The 25,902-nt window shown below is 40.6% G+C and overlaps 1 protein-coding gene across 15 annotated transcripts in view; it reads right to left on the bottom strand.

The window, feature by feature from the left end:
* wnk1b (WNK lysine deficient protein kinase 1b) overlaps positions 1 to 25,902 on the bottom strand; it is a 98,142-nt gene that overhangs the window by 50,755 nt on the left and 21,485 nt on the right. For all 15 annotated transcript variants that reach the window (XM_063500618.1, XM_063500622.1, XM_063500621.1 and 12 more), the window contains exon 3: positions 363 to 535. In XM_063500618.1, the coding sequence (XP_063356688.1) occupies positions 363 to 535 (173 nt within the window). The remainder of the gene's footprint in view (positions 1 to 362; positions 536 to 25,902) is intronic.

Raw genomic sequence — 25,902 nt, 5'->3', positions numbered from 1 at the left:
GTGAAAGGCCATTTGAACATATGAAAAGAGAGAAAGACTGCAGATCAGTTTAATAGCAAAGAGGACGACACGTGTGTGTTTTACATTTCAATGAAAAACTGGATGTGAGTCATCATCTGTGCTGACAGTGCTCTTCAAGAGAAAAATGTCAGAATGGACTCCACTGTAAGTGTGGGTGTTAACAGTGAACATTTCTCATCACGCAGTTCACACCTTTCAGTCACACCTCTAGTTTTCAGTTCATTCACATGGGTCTGGTGTCCTAATATTTGGCTTCTCAGAAGATTCCTGCACAGCTTCTTAATCTTAAAAGTCAGCAAATTAACATGTTGGAAAAGAAATTCTATCCCTCATATACTCACGTTTTTAGCGTGCCAGATGTCATGAGCTCAGTGACGAGAACAATGCATTTCTTTCCTTTGCAGGGACCCTCCCAGGAGTCATAGAAGCGGACAATGTTAGGATGCTGGAGACCCTTTAGCATGCCGGCCTCCTCTTTGAACCGCTGACGCTCGGACTTGGACAGTTTACGATCCTGCAAACGGGACAGAAAGGGAAACTTGGTCACGTGTACGCAAAAACCGAGAGAAACGTTACAACGTGAATCAGAAGGGAGGGAATGTTTTTCCTAAATTAACCATGCTGTGTCAGTAGTACAACATTATTACAGCATGTGCAATTACAATCAAATCAAGTCAGGAAGAGGCTTGAGGGCTGGAGAGGAGAGCTAATCAGAAGAGAACAAAGAGATTATGCAGAAACGAAAATGGGAGGGGAAGAGAATGACAATTCCTATGAAACATGACTCCATATAAGCTCAGAGAAACTGATAACAATAATCTTTTACACTGATGAACAGCAGCTGAACATACTGTACTGAAATACAAGTGCAGATGAAACGGGGGAAAACCTGATACTATCCGAAAACCTTTCTGCATTACACTAGTAAAGGACAGGGATAAAAGAGAAGTGTCCTTTCATCTTAACTCAAAGACTCCACAAAAATCCATTAGACAGAGTGACGAACAGCTCCACACTCGATCTTCTTTTGACCTGAGCTGTGCGATATTTATTGGTGAAGCACTCTGATTCAAACTAAAGGCTAATAATCACACCTGTGTTGCATTATGTGTTCATGAAATTTTGCCAGCAATCCTACATTTACAAAATTAGTCAGTGTTCAACCAATTGACAAGCTACTCGGGTGACTATTTTATTGGGAAATATAAAACTGTTAGGTTTAGAGGACGATTTAAAGAGAAGTTCATTGTCTGAAAACCCAGAACCAGAAAATCATATGACGCTAACCCCCCAGATAGCTATTTAAGTGAAAATGGACTCAACTGCTGCAGTAAATGGCTTCTTGATAATGAACACACATCAAATCCTCGGCTTCCACCACCTACGTCTTCATCTTATTCTCAATGGGAATTGCAGTCTACAGCGCTTGCACCAAGCTTCAGCTGTCTTTACCTGAAGTGGTAGCAGCCTCCCAGTAGGAGGTTGACCAAAACAAGCTGAGAAAAAAAAAGCCATAGTCTGCATTCCTCCCTCCTGTGGAACACTGGCTTCTCAGAAACATCCTCCACACAGTTTAACAGGAATTCCAGCTCAACCACTGATACCTCAATAAAAACGCAAATGGCAATGTTAGCAGGGGACCTGCTGTAAAGACTTTTAAGCATGCCTGCGTTTGTGCATTTGTACAGACAAATGTGTCAAGTGAAGTAGTTTACTAATAAACAGGTGAACGATCACTCTGTGCTGTCTTTTTGTTGTTATTGTCTTCTTTGGGGTCTTCCTGTCATCCTGGAGGTCACTTCCTGTTAAAAGGGAGTTCTTCCTCCCCACTGTCACCAAATCCTTGCTCATAGAGGATCGTCTGACTGCTAGGGTTTTCACCTCACCACAGAAAGTGCCAAATGCATATTCACAAAATAAAACTAAACTAAATTGCTGCAATTTAAAGGAGTATATTATTTAGTAAATTGTGCTAGGCTTGTTTATCAATTTTAGTGGGAATTTCTAATGTTAAGCTTAATATCTGTGTGATTATTTGCTTTTGTCTGCATGCGTTTTGAACCGCTCTTCACCAGCTCTGTGTCTAACCATATTTGACACATTCAGCACATCGCTCCCCAAAAATAAACAAAATCACGGCTGCCTGACGACGATAAAGTAAGGTGACGACACCTCAGTACTCACAGGATTTAGGCCCAAATACGGTCCCTAAAAAGAAAAAAAAAGTCTAAATTTCTCTAAATTATTAAGTCTGGCAGTTACAAGCAAGTTGCACCAGATTTGGGAAAAGGATTAAAACAAATACGAAAGAGGTGCTCCAATTAACGTGGAACAAACAGAAATTCGTGCTTTGACAGGAAGTCGTGACACATATCCAGGACGTTTCATAACGTCGGTGACCCTTTTAGAGGATGAAATTATGGGAAAGTGAACTGACAGATTGGTTTACAGATGAGCACAGAAAGAGCAGCAGGATTGACACACAGGGCTGCGACTCCATCGAAGTGCAGACACCACAGTATACAGTCTAAAAATATAAGAAACGGCAGTGTTTTAGAGCCTATAGACGTCAGAGCTTAGACACCTACTCCCATAATGTTACAGGGATTATCGCCAAGGCAACCACTTTTTAAAAAGAGGTCCAATAAGGGCACATCATTCAACTCTTTTATTTTTTCAGTCCAAAACATCAACGCTGTCTTTCATAAAATGCTGTTAATCTGCTCTTCTTTTTTTTAAGCTTTGTATTGTTTTATTTTAGTACTCTATTTGAATATGAATCCGACCCAACACAAAACATCCAGTGCATTAGCAAAATCATCTGAGACAGACGAGACACTTGCCATCAATCATTCAAATGGTTTTAAAGCTCCAGTACACAGTCTGATTTGATAACAGCCCCACAAACCACCCCAAAAAACCTTGGACACAGTGGCACACCGGAAAAATTCCTGAAAATTTAAGTGAACAGATGGAAACTTTTAGATCTAATAAGTACAAAAAGAAGGGCTATATGGTATTTTAGAAAAACTAATTTAGATTTTATGATGGTAAATCACCATAAAAATAACTTTTATGCAATATTTGATCATTTCAAGCACTTGTGTGTAAACGTGAGGGGGAATTTTCTTCGTTCCTTTTGTGTGTGCGCAGTGTTTCCAAAAGAATTAATCTCCACTTGCGGTACCTTCAGGTTCCTAAATGAATTTCTAAATAATACTACTACTAAAACCCCAGTTTGAGTAGTAATTTATTTTATAATGATTGTAGTTCTGAAGTCAGTTAAATTGTGTGTATACGGGAATATTTTTCATAAAGAAAAAAAAACTATCACCGTTTAGACCACCAGCTTTGACAAACAAACAGCCGCTCAAACAGTTCGGCGCTGCTCGGTCACAATGAGCAAGCGTTCGGAAATGTTATAAAGCTATTAGAAAATCTTGTGAGCTGCTTCAGAGATTAGGACAATCTCTGAGGTGATGATCTCATACTGTCATATTGTATAACCCAGGGCCTCATCTATATCACATGACTTCGAGGGTGAGAGAGAGAGGAGAGGGGGATGTCTGAAAGGTTTAGTGTGTTTCTGAAGTGCATTAATGTGTGTCAGGGAGGGTGTGAGTGTTTTATGGCCTGTAACATCTTATCCCTTTATCCTGCAGCAACCATTCGCCCAGCGATAGCCCATTAGCAATCGACACACAAAACATCCATGTGAGTGCTGACTGTACCCCCTCGCTCTTCTATTATCTCTTTCCTATTATGATCACATGACTCCACAGTCACCATAGCCGTAGGTCACCTGACTGCCTGGAAGCCAGCATTCCATTTCCCAGCAGCACTTAGAAAAGACCCTGACCACTCATATCTCTGCTAAGACACCTCCCTCCGGGCATTAGAAGATTTACTCACTCATTGACTTAATCACTCATTCATGCACTCACTGTGTGTGTACTCACATTTCTCACGAGTAAATGTGCAAAAACAGTCAGATTATAAGCAAGTGTGTTACATGTAACATGTGCTGCATAAGGTGACGATTTGGTTCAAGGTCAGGTTTAGGGCGCTATGGTTATTGTTACAGTTAGTCTGCAGGAAATGCATCCAAGTCAACATGATGTTCCCTCAAGTAATGAAAACACAAGTGCATGTGAGCGCATTTGTGTCCACAGACATGGGCCCGAGAAAGCAGACAGCAAGTCTAATGGGGCTGCTAATCCATTATTAATGTTTCCTTCTTCGTTCTAGTGTATAAATGGACACACATCTCTGATGCACATAGTAGTAGTGGCTCCAGCACTCTACTCAGAGACAGTGGATTTATATCTAAAAGAAGAGCACGTTTAAAATAAAACAAAGCTGGTGGTAGGATGCGGGTATTTAAGGAATAAATTTGATCCGGGACACATAAGTCATGTTGTTGGGGATGGATGTTTTCTCTCTCCCACTCTCTTTTTATCCCTTCTTTTCTCTCCAAGCTTCAAAACATCATGAGACTCGAGTTTGTCAGACTCAAAAATATCCTCACTTTTCATTCAAACCCACATCTCTCTCTCTCATTCTCATACACGTGCATTTAAGCGAGACACGCCTCCACGCTGGAATCAGCAGCCTCTTATCTGACACTCACAAACACACACACACACACACACACACACACACACACACACACACACACACACACACACACACACACGTACAGGTCTTTTTAACATAAGGATTTCTCACCCTCTAATCCCTGCATTGTAATCTTACTGTGTTCCCTTAGCCTATCTGACAACTTGAAAGAAGCCACGTATACACATCCCTGCATAAAGTGACAGCACTAAGTATGTCTGCCCTACTTGCACAGTACATGCACTCACATACAGCCAAGGCAGTCCAGACAGGCTGGCAGAAACACAACCTGCAGTGTTACAGTATTATGCACTTTCCTGCAGAGATGCTGCAAGCTGATACCCTCTGATCGGCTAATTTAGTCTGGACATCCCTCTGTGCTTTAACACTATGATCATGTGATCTGCTCCTCTCTGGTCTGTTGCACCCCGACAGGAGATCAACAGCCGCAGCACCAGATGGGCCGAACAAGAAAACAACGCGAATGCCAGGAAAGCACGACGTGACTTGGTAAATTTGTGGTATCTTCTTCAAACTTACAGGATATTGTTTAAGTGGCTAATCCCCCATGGGGACAACAGATGCCTAAATATAGCGTAAATGATTACACGATTACGCGATGAGAACTGTTTCTCAGGCTTTACATTATATAACAGCAATTTTATTAAGTTTTTCTTTTTAATGAAAAGGACACAAACATAGGGAAAAGAAGGGAAAGACACTGTTCTGACAGTTTAATTGGTTGGGAAAATGCTAAACCATCAGGAACTTCAACTGTTTCACCAGCCAAGACCTGTTACATATCTGTTAAAGTTTCTGATCCTACCAGGTGTTACAGGGAATTGAGATCAGGGTATTTCCCAGTGATTTAAAGAAAAATCTGTTCCTGATTCAGAGGAAAAATACCTGCAGGACACCAAGATTTTTAGTGTGTGTGCGTTTATGGTGTGCGCTTGTGAGTGGCCAGCAATGCTTTCAAAAACTAAAACAGACAGAGCACAAAATCGTCCAATCAACCTCTCTGTAATCACAGGTAGGCCTGCCACGATTAGTCGACTAGTCACGATTACGTCGACTATCAAAATCGTCGAAGACTAATTTAATTGTCGACGCGTCGTTTGAAGCTTTGTAAGATCCCAAAAGATGCAGGAATAAGTAGTAGGATTTAAGAGGGTAATAACGGACTGAAACAGAAGATGGCAGCACTGCATGTACAAGGATGCCAGCTGCCATTAAACCCCGAAGAAGAAGAAGCTGTGTCCCAGAATTCATAGCGCGGCCCACTGCGGCCTTCCTCAGTTTCCAACAATGGCGGCAGCTAGTTAGTTTTAATATTACTCTTCTTATTCTTCCTGGGTCACAAAATAAACGTTTAACATATTTTCAGAATGTAGCTGTGTAAACCTCAAATATCTGCTCAGTTTATCAAGACACCACATATTTTCAAAAGCGCCCCAACGTTTTCGGAGACGTCTGTTACCCACCAGCTCGATAGCTAGCCGGGGTTCAAGGCTCACTAGAGCCGGAAACACCGGACTCCCGGCAAATCGTTTTCAAACCCACTGCCGTCTTTCGCTACTCAGGTTAAACATGATATATGAGTCACTTAGATAACTTAGAAATGTTATTGTTTGACTTTTTTCAATATTTTAATTGTTCCTGAGTAAATCGGTTTGGTTGAGGTTAAAGTTATAATTTTTACACAGCTGAATAAACGTCAAGCAGACAACTGATCAAGTGTGAGATGCTCGAGAATATACTCCGGTGTCCTGTTATATTTTAGATAGCAAGGCGCAAACGGCTGAGTTTATTAAACTCCACCAAAACAATCTGCAAATTTCATTTAAATTCAATAAACTATCATCTTGTCTTTATTTTTAGTTAGCACATACCTTAAACACTTAAAGCTATAAGCTAATGATAGTTATATAAGAGCAGATGCATGCTGGTGCAATAAGCTGTACGTTGTACGTCCAATTGATGCATGATCTGATTAGTCGACTAATCGCAAAAATAATCGGTGACTAGTCGACTATCAAAATAATCATTTGTGGCAGCCCTAATCACAGGAAACCCTAATTTCTGTAGAAAACTACAGGAAACTGTAGAATTCATCAGCAAAATGATAAAGATGCAACTGTAAAATGAAAAAGTACATTATTATACATGGTTAGGATTTTATCAATGGTATACTGATTGGTCTGTTAGAGTGAATATCAAATATTACACCAGTTTAATGTTGCAAAATAAGACCAAAAAAACTGAAACACTAAAAGAAAAAGGGGATTTTGCACGGTGTGCCAAATGAACCCTGAGAGTTATGTTCCAAATATTGCGATGACGAGCAAATTGGCAGATTCCTGTAGGCTCTGGGTCCAAGATACGGAGAAATAGAGTGCTTAGATACAGTTTATGCTGCTAAAAACATTAACAGATGTTTCTGTTTTAAAACCAGATGATGCATCCATGTCAAAAGTTTTTAATACGAGGAATGTAAGTGGTGAGTACTAAGCAATTTTGATATTTGAACTTCAAACCTGGACATTTCTTGGCATTACCTGATACAGATGCACGTGAGAATGCAAATGATTGGATTATACATTAAACAGTCTTTAACCTGCCAGCCTCCTCATAAAAATCAGTTTGATGTTGGAATGCATTGATGTGCGAACAGCTAATACGCCCCTGGCGCTGTGTGTCCTGCATCCTGCATAAACTACCCAGGTTCGCCTAAATCACATTCCCAGAGGTGCGATCGCAACTAAAGTGGACCGTTTCCTGTTGTGTGCTACATGCAGCTATCCAGCCTCATCCCAGGTTAATGTAGACAGAAAAGCTTTCATTAAAACAAATTCTATCACGACACAGTATCGTGTTTTTGCTATAATCATGCAATCCCTTCAAGCAGCCTAACCGTGCAACAAACTTTTGATCCAAGTCCGCCGGACTGAGTTGCTGACCCCATTCGAATTTCTTCTAATAAACCTTAGAGTCCTGACCCGAATTTTGAAGAAAGTTGCAACTCGAGAAAGGAAAACCAGGACATGTAAATCCTAATTACCCCTTAGCTGAGTGAACAAGCTCGTTCGTGTCTAGATACTTTAAAGACCTCATCGTGTGTGCGTGAAAAAGAGCCGGTACGTTCCATTAAGACCCCCCACAGTCTGGAAACATTCTCCTGCAAAGAATACCCCCACCACCCCCATTATACCCTCACGCACCTACACATCTAATAAACAAGAGCGCACAAAGGCCCACACATGCCTCACTTAGGCACACAAACCAAACCTCGCCAAAACCTTTACCACAGCTTGTTATGGCTAGCCAGCAAAAGAGAGCGCGCGAGAGAGAGCGGAACAGAGAACGAGCATCTGTTGTGAATAAGAATGGATGAAACGAGACGAAACAGAAGGCAGAGAAAGTCGGGACTCACTGATCATTTCAAAAAGGCATTCACACCTCAACAGCGCCTGTCTTTGCGTTGTACTGTGGTCTCTCACTCGTCTTTTGCTCGGCTTTCTTTCCTTGACTACCCGACTCACTCAGAGACCCCCTTTCCTGTCTCATATTACGGTGGTTTTTGGTTTCCCCTCAATCACCACTCTACGTATTGCAGTAACCAGGGCCATGTGTGCACGTGTGTGTATTGTAATGCTATCTAGGTGCAGCAGAAGCAGTGGGTTCAGCAGAAAATGAGGTGAGATACATGATGTTCGCTGAACATATTCTGCTGGGCGAAATGTTATTTATGGGATTTATGATGTTTACCTTCTCCTACAGGTGGAACACACACTGATGTTCTGGGTTTTTTCTTTCCTTTATCTCATTCGTAGACAAACAGACCCATTCATGGGACCTCCGGCTGTGTGTGCCTATGCTGTATGCTCATGAATGTTAACAATAGATGCCATCTCATCCTGCCACTCACTGTGCACTATTGTCCCAACTCTCTGTGTTGGTGTACACTGTCCAGCCAGGCACAAACACACACACACACACACACACACACACACACACACACACACACACACACACACACACACACACACACACACACACACTCTGCCAGTGTAGTCATTACCCTTTGCTCTGTTGGTCATGCTTCATCTCCCCTCCCCTGCTCTGTCTCCTCAGTGTTTTTCCTTGGCAATTTTTTTTTACTCCCTTACTATCCTACACATTCCCTCAGATTAAGAGCAGGATAGGTTTTAAATATGGCACCCCCCCTTCTGACATCAGCCTCTACGATTCAGTCACTTGATCCAATCTTGATCCAAGGCTAATGAGAGGAAATCTGAGGATAACGAGCGGAACTTCTGGTGTAAAGTTCTTCGCTCTAAAGTGTTAATCTGCAACAGCATGCCATGAACAAAGAATCTCATTATACCTGGAATAATCCCAATTGCAGGAGCTAATGAGTAAAACTTTGACACGCCAGCTTCAAGATGACCAAACAGGATATAAATAATCATATTCAGCATTTCGACTGCCTTAAAAACAAAGAGCGAGGCGCAGTTCATCGCCCTTTGAACATGCTCAAGTTACAGGACATGATTTCTTACAACAAAGCTTACAGTCTAATACCGCACTAATGCCAACAGGCATAAAGCAGGACTCTTATAAAGCTGCATTCATTGAATATAGTTTCAAATGAAATGATTAGCAACCAACAATGGATTCCTTTGTTGTTCAAACTGTAAACACAGATCCAGTGAAGTCACATGAAAAAAAATAATAATAAAAATAGGGGGTTACAGTGGAAAGGTTACCACTGGCCACAACGGAAGGGTTTTGAATTAAGAAAGCAAACAGTAGCTTTGCTGCAGGGAACAAGCTGTTTGGTTTAGATGTTTATTTTCATTAGCTGTAATAAATCGCTCGCTTTTTCCTTCTTTTTAATTTGTGTCATCCGTTCGTGAGTTGAAGACTCAAGGAAACAGAATCGAAATATCAAGATTTTAAGCTCCCTTTAATTTCGTAATTGGTTTAGTACGCAGTGGTCCAATTAATTCTACACAAGCAGTCTGTACTAAGGGTTCAAAGGTCAGAATCCTGTCTCCCTTGAAAACACCGAACAGTCTTTGAATATTTATAAACTTTTACGCACTCTAAATAATATTCAGTATGTATATTCGTCTCTTCTAGGCAAAGCACACCAATACAGCACAGATAGTACAGTTCCCAAACACTAGGTGCTGCCCCTCAGCAGGTTTCCCAAAGTTGACCAATCAAAAAAAAGCAGGCTTTTACAGATAGAAGATGCTGCTAAAGAGACAAAAGCTAAATTCTGTCGTTTCAGAGAATGAAGTGGGGTTCTGCATAGTAGGATATCTTTTAAAAAGTGGATTTTTTGTAACTAGTATCATGCAAAGCTACTTTATTAATTCAGCATAATAGATCCTCTGTGCCATTGAAATGAGTTTGCCAGATCAAGTGTGCATAATCACTTGTGTTTGTGTAGCAATGCTTTTAAAGCCCATTCCTCTTTTCTACCTATCTGTGTGCATGTGTATGTTGCATTTGTGTGTATATGGCGATAGGATATTTCTGTTTAAAAGGTTGTAGTCTTAATATAGCACAAATCCACCTGCTTCTCTGTTTACACATCATAAACAGATGAGACAGAATGGAAATGATCCTGAAGTGTATACTCCTCAGACCTTTAAATTTAATGTCCCTTCAACTGAATGAGTTGTATGTTCAATCCCATGAGGAAAAAAACAAAAACATGCACTGCTGAGAAAGTCTCTGAAGCTTTAAAGAAAGAAGAAACATCCCATATACCGTGGAAGGATCATGGATAAAATCCCTTCTAAATCCGACTAAAATACCAACAGATGCTACCGGCAGGAGTTCATTACGAGAAACCTAATATCCATGTCTGTGTGTTTATATGCTGTGTATGTTGGTGTGTGCCATTCCTCGATTCTATAACATTTAAATGACACATCACACCGTGGCCGCAGCAGCCGATAATAACGGAGGGTTGGGGTCAGCGTGAGAGAAAGGACTCAGACTGTCCCAGAAAAAAATCTGTGACATAATCTGTGAGGACTATCACTTTACACGCCATTAAAACTAGGCCTCCACTATTAACGCCTAAGCTGAACTTCAGCACTTCTCTAGTTTCACTTTAAAGATCAGCAGCCATCAGCATCCAATCACATGACAGCACTTTGTGTGTCTTAACACACTGCAGTAAACAAAAAGGACGGCCTATTAAGGCATTCAGCTAGAAAATAATGTGGTTTAAAAAAAAGTTCCTTTATTTAGAAAGTGAGCAAGTACAGTATGAAATTGCCACAACTAATAAGATGTAATAGAGTCCAATGGAAGCCTGATAAAAACTTAGCTAGATTTATTTTTCTTCAAAGACTTCAACAAAACAAGATTTCTGACTTTGCTCTACTGGTCTCAGTAGAAACACCAACTATCATGTTTGACATGTGCTCATATGATATAATTTGAAATAACTTAAAACAGCACAATTTAAATCATACAATTAGAAAAAGACTAAAGAAGTATAGCTTGTTTGGAAGGCTTTCCAGGTGAAAGCCCCTTCTGTCTAAAAAGAACATGTAGCACAGCTTGGGGTTGCATCTGAACAAACCTTAGATTAATGTCCTTTAGAGATGAGGCCAAAATGGAGATGTTTTGCTATAATGGACAGCACCATATTTGGGAAAAATCAAACACAGCACATTAGCACAAACACATCATACAAGTGTAAAGCATGGTGGAGGAAGGGTATCATACACATAATGATTACTTCAGGTTATTGCTGCTAAAGTTGGTTCCACAAACTATTAAATCGAACATACTTTTTTCACAGAACTGCATAAACTGCTTTTAAATTTGTCTTTTTTTAAATGACTGTAGCTACACAGACTTCGACTATGCTAAAAAATAAGGAAAAGCCTAACAGGTCCACTAAACATTTACCTGTTTCTTTCAACTGACTATTTATTTCTTTAAGCTATGTATTTCAATCTTTTTTAAGTATTAACTTATCTAGTTCACGACTACTTGACATTTTCTATTTTTATTGCAAATGTAATGTCAGAATTGATGTTTTTAATGAGTAAAGCATATCCTTCATGCACACCCTTGGAAACTGCAGAAGTATCTCAAATATAAGTACCTCCAGTCAGGAATTACTACAATTTATCTGCCATACAGCATCAAGCACTTCTACTGACGCGTAGCAAACAATGATCAAAGACAAAGATGAAGACAAGAAGAATTTTTAGGTAATATTTTTTGACTTAATATGATGACAACCTCTTCAAGGTTTGCCACGTTCACCTCTTTGTTACTTTAGAATTTCTAGATTTTACACTTTTTTACAGATTTTTCCTTTTCACTGACACAAACTGACTACTGTAGGATAGTACTGGAATCACACTGGTGCCATGCACCAACAGGCCACATGGATGACCTGATACTATCTTCTACTTTCGTGGGCTCTCCTTATTTTTTAAAAGCATCTTAGTTGTTTTGTTTTTACATAAATCATAATTTTAGGTCACAAACAGAGAAGACAGTAAAAGCGTGTACTTAAAACTGTGCGCTGAATATTTAAAGAGCTCAGTATTTATGCTCTGTCAGTCTAACAACCACTTTAGTCAGAGGAACCAACCGGGTGTTTACATGAATATTGTGTTGCTGCAACACAAACACACACCGACTCCGAGGATACTACACACTATGTCAATGATGTGTTTGTGCGCTTGTGCCGTTTCAGACTCCTCCACAAGCCCGCAAGGCTGTCAACAGATTAACAGAAACACTGAAGGCGCACACATGCACACAAAGAACTACTAAAGGAAATGCACAGCCGGAGAAGAAACCATATGCATGTGTGCATAAATACACAAACGCACTCACACACACCACTTCACAACTCTCTTCTATACAATAAACATAAAAGGAGGATTAGCTCATGTAAACACAGAAAGAGAGTGGGAAAAGAGATGTGAGGAAATGAGACAAAAGAAATGGCTGGAAGTGGAAGTGAATGCAAAAGAACATCTGCATTTTCCCCCTTTTTTTCCCAAGCCGCATCTCTCTGCTGTCTTTCGGTCTCCCCCTGCCCTTTTCCTCACTTAGCAATGGCCCATATTTCCTTTGCAGCTGGTTGGTTAAAGCGAGGCAGAGCAACCCATTTAGGCTCCATCCTTGACCGGGGTAACCAGAGAAGTTGAACAGATACAGGCTACCGATAGAGCCATGCAATAAAAACTGAAGTAATCTGTGAGAGACAACTGGACGAGATCCAGTATGACCTGCAGCCAAGTGTTCATGTTTATGTGTGCGTGCATGTGTGTGTGTTTATGTGCGTTTCTCTGTGGGTCTGTCTGACGAGTGACTGTGGTTTTGTTACATGCAGGTTTTAGGGTTAATTTGTTCCAGATGTGAGTCCGTTACTGCCAAAGTGCACGGTCTTACAAGACATTAGCCTAGTTTTTCTTGTACTTTCTTCAAGTAGCCCTATGAGATGCACACACGCAGACGTTTGATTTGAATCAAACTTATTTAAACACATGTGAATGTTTAAGAAGACACCCATCTCTCTTGACTTTTCGCACCCTTTCCTTTTTCCTTTTATACATTTATAGATGCAAACGCGCTGAAAACGAGCGCACACGACAAACAAAGCAGGCAGTGAGGAAGAGGCGTGACAGCAGAAGCAAGGATGGAAGCGAGGTTAAAGGAAGAGGAAATGGGCATATTTGTCCTCTGAAGTGTTTCCTGTTGGGACAACACACAATGCAGAGATATTCCATACAGTGAAAAACAGCATTTGTACACCGGGATAATAACGTTTCTCAGGGAACAAGGAAATTGGACAAGACTGTGAAGTCCAAAAAAAATAAAAGATTTCAAAAACAGTGCGCTTTCCTTGACAGCTACAATCCAGCCAACTGTGAAAACAAAAGATGCGAGAGATGGAGAAAAGTCTAGAGAGGCAGAAATGGAGACTGGATTATATGACAATGATGCAATAACTGAGTGAACGTGCGCACACACAAACACACACTCATGGTGTAGGGTTACTGCAGAGGTGCCTGTCTGTCTCTCTAAAGCCTCAGTGAGAGACAGAGATGTCAATGTCACAAGGCCTGAGTCAGTCTAACGCTTACATCAACTAGAAAAACACGCTGCCTTTGTCAAGCAAAATGAGGGCTGTGCCGCTGATGTTGTTGATGCATGAAAACACTGTTTTTCTGGTTTAGATTCTGTTGTTATTTAGCAAGAAATAGACGACAGAGTAGTGGGAAGGCATTCAAAAGTGCTAAGATGTAGAGAGGAATGGGGAAATTAAAGGGAAAGAAAAGGGGGCGGAGTATAGAGAAGGAGGGCTGACGGAAGCAGAGCAGAAGAGGAGATGAGGAACGGAAGAGGAGAGAAAAGCGGGAGGAGGAGACGGAGGTTTTAAGGATGATCAAGAGAAGAGAAAGAGGAAAAGTAGGAAGAAGGGAAGATAATAACAGGAAAGAACGAGAGGACATGCTGGATTTGCAGAGACAAGAAGAGTGGGAGGGAAGATGTGCATATAATGAGCTGTCAATTGAGACAAAAGCAGACTTGTATAACTTCATAATGAGTCTCATTCTCGGGATAGATAAGTGTAATAATGGCAACGAGGCCTCGTTAATGAGACTACTACAAAAATTCGCACACAATATAACAAACTTATCCTAAAGTGAACTATTATTCCAAGATAACCCCGATTAAAAGTTTAACAAAGACACTTTTGCAAAAGGAGAAAAATCAAAAGGTTTATTCATAGAGCGACAGCCAGAATCAGTAGTTCTTACCTCTGCTCAGGCTAACATTGTTTAAAATAATGAGGGATGAAAAAGCTTCATTTTTAAAGCTGGAAATATTTCCTTTTTTCCCCTCAGAAGCCCAGAGCAAGCTCTTAATGTATTTTTAAATTCTAATTAAGAAAGTTGAGAAGGTTTTTACCAATATAATGATCCTAACTGTTCTTTTTCACATTTCCACAGCCAGACTACGAACAACAGTGTGCATGTAACCTGTAAGTATCACTAACATTACAGTACAAACAAGTACTTCAAGAAGGCTGAATTTCAATCACGTGACCCCGATTCAAATGAACTGGAGCAAAGAAGGGACTCAAACTGGTGGAAGAATCTAAAATACAATAAATAAATAAAATAAACAATAAAATAATAAAATAAATAATAAAATACTGGTATTTGATGCTCGTGTTCAAGTCTAGAACCACACATAATAGTGCTCTAAGAATGATAGAGCGCTATTAGCTGAAAACTTGACATATCTCTACATGATGTGCAGTTTGCCCTTTAAGAAATTTGAGGAAACTGTACAACTGGAGAACAAAAGAAGAGTTGTCAGGACTAAAAACAACTATATATAGTACATGATGCCTATTTCTTAAGGACATGACTCTGAAAGTCATATCCTTAAAAAATACAGGGGAAAAACATCCAACAAAGACCTGCTACAGGACATGAGAGGTGGATCTGTTCCTTTGGTTGATTTCCTTACTGGAGCCTGAATGGAAGGTGGCTGTCAAGGAGCCACTCTTAAGGAAAGGACACACTACGAAAGGGTGAGCTTTGTACATTACACAAGAACAGGATTGAAAATCTGTGGCAACAGGTCCTATGGAGTGATCACTCCAAATTCAGGATAGAGCTACAACATAGGGTTTTTACGGCCATCTGTCATGGGTGGAGCTGTATTTTAGCCAGTGGTGTTGGGGATCTTGTCAAAATTGGTGGAATTATGAATGCAGAAAAGTAGTTTGGGGTTTTTAACCACAATGCAACAACTTCTGGAAAATATGTGATTGCAAACAGCTTTATTGATTAGTAGAACAATGATTCCAAACACTGCAGTTAAAGCATATCTGGAAAGAAAAACACACAGCACAAAAGGCACAAAAGGCAAACAACACCCAAAGAAGAGCTTTGAATGTCCTTCACGAAGAAGCCTAGAGAACTATTCCTGAAGACTACTTAAAGAAATGACAAAGAGAGTTCAGGCTAAGTTGGAGAATAAAGGTGGTCATACCAAAATATTAACTCTTAAGCTTGTTATATTTCCATGTGTGTTTGCAAGCTTTGATGAGTGCTTCTTTGTTTTGTCCAAGACAACACGTTTTGCTTCACCTAACTAACTACTTTATTATCCCAGAGGAGCATCTCGTGAATCACTTTGGGTCCCAGCCTATAGTAAAAAAGTTAGCCTGTTATTTCAGCTGCTTCTTTTTGCTGCGATGGTTGGCAGACTCTTCTGTTATGTGGCGAGAAACTGGATAATTACAATAATGTACAGCTCTGCTGCCTCTGAAAGGAAACACTATAATTAATCATAAGGTGCATCTGGCTACAATTAGCTTTACAAAGAGCTGTATAATAAGCCCGCTTTTATCACCACTGAGTGGTAAAAGTGCTGTAACTGTAACAGAAACTTTCACTGTGCCTGTAACCTGAATTCTGCGCAGTATGAAAGATGTCCAACCTTCTTCCTTTGGAACAATGACAACAATAAGCTATGACAATATGATTTTCAAGCCTGGGGTAGAACAATTGTAGCCTAAAATAGAAATAAGGGTCGGACTAAGGTGTAAGAGACACTAACTCTCCTCTTGTCTCTTCTTTCCTCTATTCTAGTCAAAAAGCAAGAAAATATGGATGCATTTATTTATGAAAATGATATGGGGTAAGCGGGAGACCATATCTTGGACAGACTTTGCAAAATGCATTTGAACAACTGCATTTTGTTTCTTGGCCAGCTATAAACTCATTAGCTAGCAGTATGCAGGAATATAACTCACTATTTCCTGGCCCTTTTAACTACTTTAACAGGTGGAGTATGTAAGAATGGGCTGCCATAAATAACTGTAAAATTTTAAAGAAAAGCAAAGTGCTGCTTATTAGACTCATATATGACAATGTGGTAAAAAGTAAAAGTATATATCATAAAAATCTTAAAAGTGTAACAACATATTAAGTAAATTACATACATAAAGTGAAAATGACCAGATGCAAATACAAAACATGCACATTGGAAACAAATGTTTAGCTGTATTTTAATCACATGTGCATTTTTTCATCCATTTAGATTACAATACTTGAACTGAACGAACAGAAAAGCAATATGAGCGCGCTGCCAACAGAAATCCCTCTTCCAGACTTGCTGGCTGAGATAAAAACAAAAGAGCATGAGCGCGTGCGCACATACACACACATTACATCAGCTGCTGGAGGTTTAATAGAGGTCAGAAAAACAGGGTTGAAGTCAGAGAGGAGAAAAAAGTAGGTAAGAAAGTTCCAGTTGGGCAAAAACAGAGCAAGAGCTAAGCAGGAATTCATACACAGTGCAGTGCACACATAACAAGCATGGATGCACACTAAAGGAAGTGCTGCACAGCCAGGATGTTTGCATTGATAAATCCATTTAGTTTCTGATAAGACAGCTTGGCCATAACAAGCTGTCTGTTCAAGCAGCTTTTTGACACATATGACCCTTCATGTGATGACTGGTGACCGGTGAAGGGAAACGTGTGCGCCAAGATATGATCCATCGGAACCATAACTTCAAAACGACTCCCCACACCTGCCTGTAACAAGTGCCGTGCCGACACGTGAAGCAGCATCGCTGTTCACGAATGTTGTGGCGTGCAATCCAGAGTAAATCATTAATTTTTCTGATAAAAACCCGACCAACACCCACGCTTTTGTCTCAGACATGTTCAGACATGGTCTCACTGTATGAAGAACTTAATTGGCATTTGTGAAAATATCGTGTCAGACTAGAGATACTGACATCCACAAACAGATCTCTTAGTGTATCACGGGTACGGGGGATTAAACTTGTGGGCCTACTTTGCTGCTTGAAAACCCGCCATCTGGAAACATTACTGTCACGGTTCCCCCACTGAGCAGGGAACGCAAAACCTCGCCCAGCCCAATGTCCCACCCGAGGAGCGACACATGCCACACACTGCAATATCTAGAACATTTCAAGCTTCTTCTTATGATATTTTTACTACTCAAAGCTTATTTCTGAGACTGTAGAGGGAACCATACCCCCCAAACTGAAGAGCTGGGCCCAAGCAAAACTTCCTAGTTACATTAGATAACAACATTAGTCACAGGTTTCATGTGGCAGTATTACTTGTTGACTGCAAACTTGATCGATGAACAATGCAGAGGAGTATGAGCAAACTGCATAAATCTTGTACCATTAAAACTTCCCCTACTGTGTTGACATAATTTATTGACAGCTGCTATTGAAACTCTGTATGGTACATTGTTATTATCTAGGTTTATTTCAATACGCATAAAAATACTTCTTCAAACGCTGCAGAACCTGAGGTGCAAATGCACACGTGTCTGACAGGTCTTCACATGTCTGAAAGAGAGCTTATCAACTGTCAGTTATTTATTTAGTATCAATCATACACAAGGCATCTACCCAATAGGCGTCACTGGTGGTGATCTCAACAGGCGGGTTTGTGTTGTGGGAATGAGCCGAATGCATAATCTCTCTGAAGTAAGAGATGGTGTTGTTAAAACAGAAAAATGCAGATGAGAAAGCAGAAGCAGGACACGCACAAAAACACAGAGAAACAACCGTTTTAACAGAACATGCAAATGATGGAACAGACTAGCGTGGATTAGCGAACACAAAAAAACAGACTCATCTGTCACTGAAAACCAAACCATTTCCCAAACCACTCCGGGGTCAGATGGTGATGAAGATAATTGATGAGGGATTGGCATGCGCGCTCACAGTCAGCACAGATCATCAAATATGATTCACGCTCTGTGCGTCTTCTTCTGTGTTTGTCTTCTGGCTCTGCCAGTCCTTCATCACTCTGAAAGTCTCCCCCAACAGACACGTCAAGTGACCCAAACGCTGACCCTAAAATCTGACCCCGGGCCTCTCTGCTCAATGGGACCCTCAATCTCTCTCCTTGAGTAGGTGCATGTGTGTGTTTGCAAGCATGCCAGAGTGTGACTGCTCATATTGTGCTCTCTGTTTGTACATGTGTTTAAGTGTGTAGCTCTTTGTGTGTGCCATGTTGGGTGGGGGTGGGGGGGGGGGGGTGGGGGGGGGGGTTCTGCTTTATTTTGGGTTTTTTTTTTATATGTAAGTACGATTAGAATAATCATCAATTAGTGTATGTGTAGTGCAATGTATGAACTACAGTTACATAAATGCATAACTGATTATAACAGGCCTTTCCCACTGACTTTTATAAATTATTAAAATAAAATCTCAAAGCATTTAATCAGCGGCATAAAAGCAGCATAAATTGATTGATAATTGTTGGTTGCGGCCCAAAATGACCAAAAATGGAAGCACAAGAGTCTTCTATCACGGCAGAGTACCAGAGATACTCTTTGGTTTACATATCCAAAGGCTGGTTTTAAAAACACTACTGCTCTCAAGAACAGAGCGGCTGCCTGTTCAGGCAATCCAACAGTATTACTGTGGCTCATCTTCTCCGTTTTCACATGTAATTTCTCAGGCTGTTAGTCAAAATGTGACAAAAATCTGGTTTTAATATTTGAAACAGCATCCTTTTCAGAAAAAGCTTTCCTATGAACCAGCTGACTCTCGCTGATGTACTGTGATCACTGATCACAGAGTACATCTGGAGACGAAAGCTTCTTAGACTTATTTTAGGTATTAAAAAAAAGGCAAGCATCGTGGCAGACACATACAGTGCTGTGCAAAAGTCTTGAGTTATTCCTCATTTCTTTATATTTCGCTGGGAGAATTGAAAATACATGCAGAGATTTATTAAAGCGTGAAACCATACATGGAAATACAGTATATAAGACTAAAACAGGACTTGTACAATTTTAACAAGCTTGAAACTTAATATTTGGTATGACCACCTTTATTCTTCAATATAGCCTGAACTACTTGAAGTAGTCTTCAGGAATTATTCTCCAGGCGTCTTGAAGGACATTCAAATCTCTTCCTTGGATGCTGGCTGCTTTATGTTCCCTCCTCTGTCAGCATGATCCCACATTGCTTCAATAATGAGGTCCAGGCTCTGGGGAGACCAATCCATGACTGATAGTGTTGCATTGTGCGTTTTTTCTATTCAGGTGGGTTTGTAGTGGACTGGCAGTGTGTTTGGGATCAGTGTCATGCTTTCCAGACAGTATTGCATGGCAGATCAAGATCTGATGCTTTTCATCAATTTTGACAAGACCCTCAACAACACTGAAATGTAGTCCCAAACCATGATAGAGCCTCCAGTGTGTTTTTCAGATGGCTGCTTGGACGCTCACTGTTATATCTCTCGTCACTCCTCTCTCCTCCGTACATATTTACCAAAATTTAACCAAAAATGTCAAATTCTGAATCATAACTTCATAAGACCTTTTGCCACTGATTATCAGTGCAGTTCTTGTGTAATTTGGCATACCTCAGCCTTTTCTACCCATTTCCCTTCCTTAGGAATGACTTCTTGACCATCACGCTTGCAAATAAGACCATTTCTGATGAGGCTTCAGCAACTGAATCGGTTCTTTGATAAGTTATATGTAGAAACAACACTGGTTCATCTCTTGAGTAAGGAGACCTTTTTATGCCGGAATGATTCATAGGTCGGTGTTAAGTAGCTTAGCAAACAAAAACAAAAAAAACATTCCTCAGAAAATGGTCCGGTACAAAGAAAAACTTTGAAAGACCTTCAAAAGGCCTGGAGAACCTTCACTCAAGACCACTTAAAAAAATTAAAGGAAAGTCTGGCTCCTTGGAAGCAAAATAAGAAGAAATGAAGGGTGTTTCCTAACTTTTTCAGTGCTGTACTGCCGTTTACCCTCCTGTAGCATCAGCTGGTACTAATGGACCTGACCGTAACTCTGCTGCACACATCCCCTTATGAATTGGTTTTCAGTGACCTACTGTTCTGCTATATATCGGTGTTTGCTTTCTTTGGAAGGTGAAAGAAACAAACTTTCCTCTGAAGTAAACAGAGTGTGTCTCACTCCATGCCTAAAATTTGACTTGTTTGCACATTCTAAAACATTCATAAATCCAGCTTCCCGACAACAAAAGCAGCCACTTCCAAGTTTGAGCACTAAGGAGTTGAAGGTCACGCCATAGTTTAAAGGGGAGACTGGCTGATGAATGGGGGGCATGATTGTTCAAGACCTGTATTCACGGAAAACACACACATAAGCACAAACGCTCGCACAGTTTACCAGGGTGAGAGCAATTTGAACGTGATCCAGATGCATTCATGTGTAAAGAAACGAGGAGAAGTGCGGAAAAATAGAAGATCAGAAGGAGCTAGTGAGGAGTCTAGTTAGGACACTGCTGAAGGTAAATAAAAAAGGCAGAGCTGAAAATATGAATCATGCGCTGCTGTTGCTGCTGCTAACACCTCCAGCCCACGAGACTGCTATTTATAGGCAGAGAGACAGAGACAGAGAGAGAGGGAGCAAAATGATAGCAACGTGGAAGTTCAAAGACAACAGCATAACACTGAGGGTCGACAGCTGGAGGAAGAGGGGAAAGATTGAGGGAGGGGGGAAGAGAGACATAAAAGGAGAGCAGTGAGTGGTTAAAATCCAGGAGAGAAAGACAGAGGTGTGGAGTGAGAGAGAAATCGGTTCATGGCAGAGAGACAGAGAAGAGCGGGACGGGAAGAATGGGGAGAAGGACGAATGATTGTGCACCAGACTGAGGAAATACCAGGGTCAAAACGTGGTCATCTGTGGGATGGATAGAATGGCAGGCCAAAAGTACGAGAGAGGAAAAGTTTAAAGGCAAAAAAAGGAGTGGAAGTATTGTGCAAAATGTCTGTTGTTTTTAAGACCTGCACATACCCCCACCCTCAGACAGGTGTATGTACCTGACTCACATCTGAGTCTGTGAGAAAGGGCAGACAGCCAACATAGAAGACAACATGACAGGAGCTTTGTCAAGAATAAACCTGCCTGATTAATGAAACACTCAAATGATATAACGAAACTTTTGTTGTTGTCTTTTTAGGCAATTTAGAGTAGGGGGCATTCCCGATTCATCTGCAGGTCATTTCTCCAATAATTAATTCAAAATATACTGAAAACCAGCCAGCAGAGCTTCCCGACTTCCCAAATGACACCAAAGTCGCTTAGTAGCTTAAACATAAAAACAAGGAGATAAGTTGGCAACATGTGTTCCCCTCACATTCATGAGGAGCAAAAACATTTTCACTGCGTCTGTCTTTTGAAATATCAAAACACCCAACATTCGGCTCCCAAATGGCATTCAGTTCTGATCTACTACTTGCCAGAAACCCTGAACAAAAGCAGGTGTGTGTTTGTGCATACTATTATTCATGCTTTTGAAAAAAAAAAAGATGGGATTAAAGAGGAAAAGAAACAATCGTTCATTATGTTTGGCTGACATGGGAGAAACGTTTGCTGGCAGGACCTGTTCTGGTTAAAGAAGGAAAAAAAAGAAAAGGAAAGGGGACACAAATCAGTTATAAAGCAAGAGATGGAAATTATGACAGAAAACTTTTACATCCTGGATCCAAAATACCAGGTGAACGTAGTAAAGCAGACATGTTGAGACAGAGTGGGTGACAACAGAGTACACTGTAATACTGTTTGCCTTGGCTCGCGGCCCTTCCCATGATGACCTGTTACGTGCTCATTCCCCACGCGCTGACAAACAAGACGCACATATGGCTGTTGCTCAATGCTTAATCAAATCTTACAGATGCGTTTCTGGTGAAGTAAAGATAAAAATCAGTGAGTGATATGACACAGGTGATTTTTTTTCTTTGTAATTACGCTTTAATGCTGATAGCTTAACACGTACTGTCACTGTGCGCTTCCTTGTTCCTCTCTTTCTGACCCCCCTTTTCCCCCCCTTTTTTTGCTCACTTTAAGCTAGTGAGCTGAAACACAGTTAACGTTTGGGCTAATTAAGGACATTCCCCACCACTGCAGTCACAGCAGATTTGCTGTTTCAACAAAAAAAGAGTTTTACTGTTAAATCCCCCCTAAAATGTGCTGGAAGATACTTCTCAAGTCGCCCCAAAACAAAGCTCTCTGTTGCAAGTTTAATCGCACTGAGTGGGGAAATTAAATGCCAAATGATCTCTGCATGCTGTTGTATCAGGATATAGTTAATCTGAGGAAGGAATTCCATTAGAATAATGAGACAAAGCAACAATTACAAATATTTCTTTTTGGTTACGTTTCCTCAACATATAGTTAAAGTTAAGTTAATAAAAATAGGATACATGCAGTGCTGTGAAAAACTAAGTATCCCAGTGATTCACAAGCCTGTAGAATGATCTTTAGCAGCAAGTAATTGTTTCCTGTGAGACTTGCTGTGGAGGAGTTTTCGTCCACTCTGCTTTACAACATTGCTTCTGGCCGAGGAGGTTTGCAGGCATTCGGGTCACTGAAGACTCTGCACAGAGTCCTGCAAAAACTCTTGTTTTTCACATGTCTACACAGGGACCAACTGCTTCCCTGTCAGGTGAAATATGATAGCGGCAACTCCGGCAGTTGACATGTTTGATGGGTTACTACAGAGATGAATATGCACAGGTAGCAGGCTGCTGGTGGCTGACCACAATATCTGAATTTGTTTTCTGACATATAGAAATAGAACTGTGCAAAGCGGTTATGTGTACAAGCAGTAACCACAGAGTGCGGATATGCTGTAGACTGCTGTGGTTTCAGTCCCACCTGCAACTTAAGGATGCAACGTGTTTGTCTGTGTGCGTGTGTGCGCCTCTTTATTATCGGGTTTTGCTTGGTCATATAAAGAATGAGTTCAGCTGCAGAGACATGTCATGCACAGTTGCCCCCACTTCTAACGAACTGCTAATTGTGATATATGTGTAAAGAAAAGCTCCTTTCTACTATACACAGTCAGTAAAAACGTAGCTTTAATATTTAGATTGCTGAAAAGCACAAGCTCTTCTTGGCCAGCATTTGAAGATACATAAACACCCTAACCTGTTCTTCTGCAAATAAAGCCACATGGCTTTGCATGCATAAATGCATGACCACCCACACTTCAAACATACACTCTCACACACAGAAGCTCACTGGTATTATCAATATCAACTGCAGGGTGCAAGTTTGCAGTACAGTAATTTACGGTTGCAGGATTGCGAAATTCTGGGTGGATACCCGTGTTTAAAACAGCAAAGCCAATATTTTTTACTGTTCGTTTATCTTGTTGCTATCCATTTGTCCATGTAAACAAAGAGATCTTAGCCTGCTTTAGTCTTTGAGCTTTTCACCATGCTGAGGCCTTTACATGTCAGAAGCGGAAAAATAATGTGAATATTTCATGTGTGAAAAATATGTTTCATTTTTCATTTTTCTCTTCACACTGACACAAGATGAATTTGCAGTATTTATTTATTTTTTTTGGATCAAACTTCACTTTTCTGATTTTTTTGGGATCCAAATAAACAGATCTGACCAATCAGATCACTGCCTTTGGGAACAAGTGCACTTATAGCTCAAACTTTGCATTGATGTTGAGTGCACGATTATATGGAAATGCTCTATATCAATCGGCTCTCTGTAATTATTTCTCTGCCTCCTCAGATAGGTCCTAACTCTGCCAACAAGAGCTCAAACTGACATCCTGAAATGTGTACAGCGGTTGTGATACAGCTTCAACTCCTGGATCAAACCATCAGGTTCTCCCTGTTGCTGCTTCTTCTCATGAGAATCGGATGAACCCATAATCTCTGTTTCCTCCTTTTCTTCATTTAGAAATATCGGGAGTGCACAAGATCTACAAAGCCATCCTCATGTGTGTTTCTCAAAACGTCTCATTATGCCTCAAACCATAAAACTAAACCAGTTAATTAAAAAAAAGAAAAATACTAAAATTTGACCTGACACGTCAAATAATTCCTTCAAGTTGAAACTAAACTGCCGCACTGTCTTTGATGGTTGTGAGAGCTGCTCTGCACTCTTGTGCAAAAGCCCCTGGGCATGGGAGCATCTGGAAATTGAATATACAGTGGAGCACACAATGCCTAAAGTACACAGGTTGAATGGGACTGCCATCAGACCGCAGGGGATCTACAGTCCATTACCTCCTAAAGCTGCCCATTAACTTTCCGTCTTACGCTCAGTCGCCCTGTCTGTGTCACCCTCTCTTGTGCCGCCTCGCCTCTCTCGGACTTTGCCTGCATCTCTCGGTTTATCGGCCTCTCTCTGTCCGTCTCCATTTATCTTTGCAAATATCTCGCTCTCACTCCGGTTTGCTCATCAGCCATTAACGTCTCTCTGAATTGTCTAACTCCTTTTCTGCCCTTGCTCTAGCCTTCAGCCCTTTTTTGTGTATGCTTGCGAGTTATATGTCATGCCTATTTTAAAGTTTGTTTGTCTCTGTGCTACATTCACCGAGGTTTTGCTGCATTTCCTGCCCAATAAATACATATATATGTTTTTTTAATCTATATTCATCCAACTGCCTTTGGATTTTAATCAGCAAGAATATAAAGACATTTAAATTGCAGATGTAAAATATGTACCCAAACGCTGGGGGTTCTTTTGTTTTTTTAAATGTCTTTCAGTGCCCATTTTTTAGGCATCTCTTGAACACGGTACAAAAGTCGGCGTGACAGAGATGAGCCGTTTATCACCCTTAATACAATGAACAGACGATGCAACACAGCTCACACACGTTAATGAACAAGGAGGAAGGACAACCGAAAACAAGCAGACCTGACCTCTCTGTTAACCCCGCTTTAATAACTTGTAATTGTGTGTGCGCTTTTACACATGAACAAGAAAAGCCTGGAGGCACACTTTTGTTTTTTAATTTTGTGGTGGTGCCGGTGCATACAATGAGATGAGCCCCTGAGAGTCAGGCTTCTATGTTAAGTGGTCCTGCACACCTGTTGCTAATCAGTCCATGCTAGAAAACAGAATGGATAACGAGCTTTTGCACTTCAGACATGCTGACTCATTGTACCAAAAACACAGATGTTACCAGTATATTAACAATGCACTCCATATTATTCTCAGTGAGCCCACACTGTGAATAACCACTACACCATTAAGCGAAAGCAGTCAAATGGAGCTTTAACCACAAAATGGCATTAAAATTGCCACTTTGGCAATTTTAATGCCATTTTGCCATTTTAATTGCCACTTTGGCAATTTTAAAAAAGGGGGAAATATTTAAGATCAGTTATCTGTGTTTAGAAAAAAAGATCTGGCTGTTTATCCTTGATTTAATTTAGCTTTAATTTAAGGT

Source organism: Pelmatolapia mariae, linkage group LG17 (assembly GCF_036321145.2).
Source record: "Pelmatolapia mariae isolate MD_Pm_ZW linkage group LG17, Pm_UMD_F_2, whole genome shotgun sequence".
Lineage (NCBI taxonomy): Eukaryota > Metazoa > Chordata > Actinopteri > Cichliformes > Cichlidae > Pelmatolapia > Pelmatolapia mariae.
The sequence above is the reverse complement of the archived record's forward strand: the minus strand, read 5'-3'. Positions and strand labels throughout refer to the sequence as shown.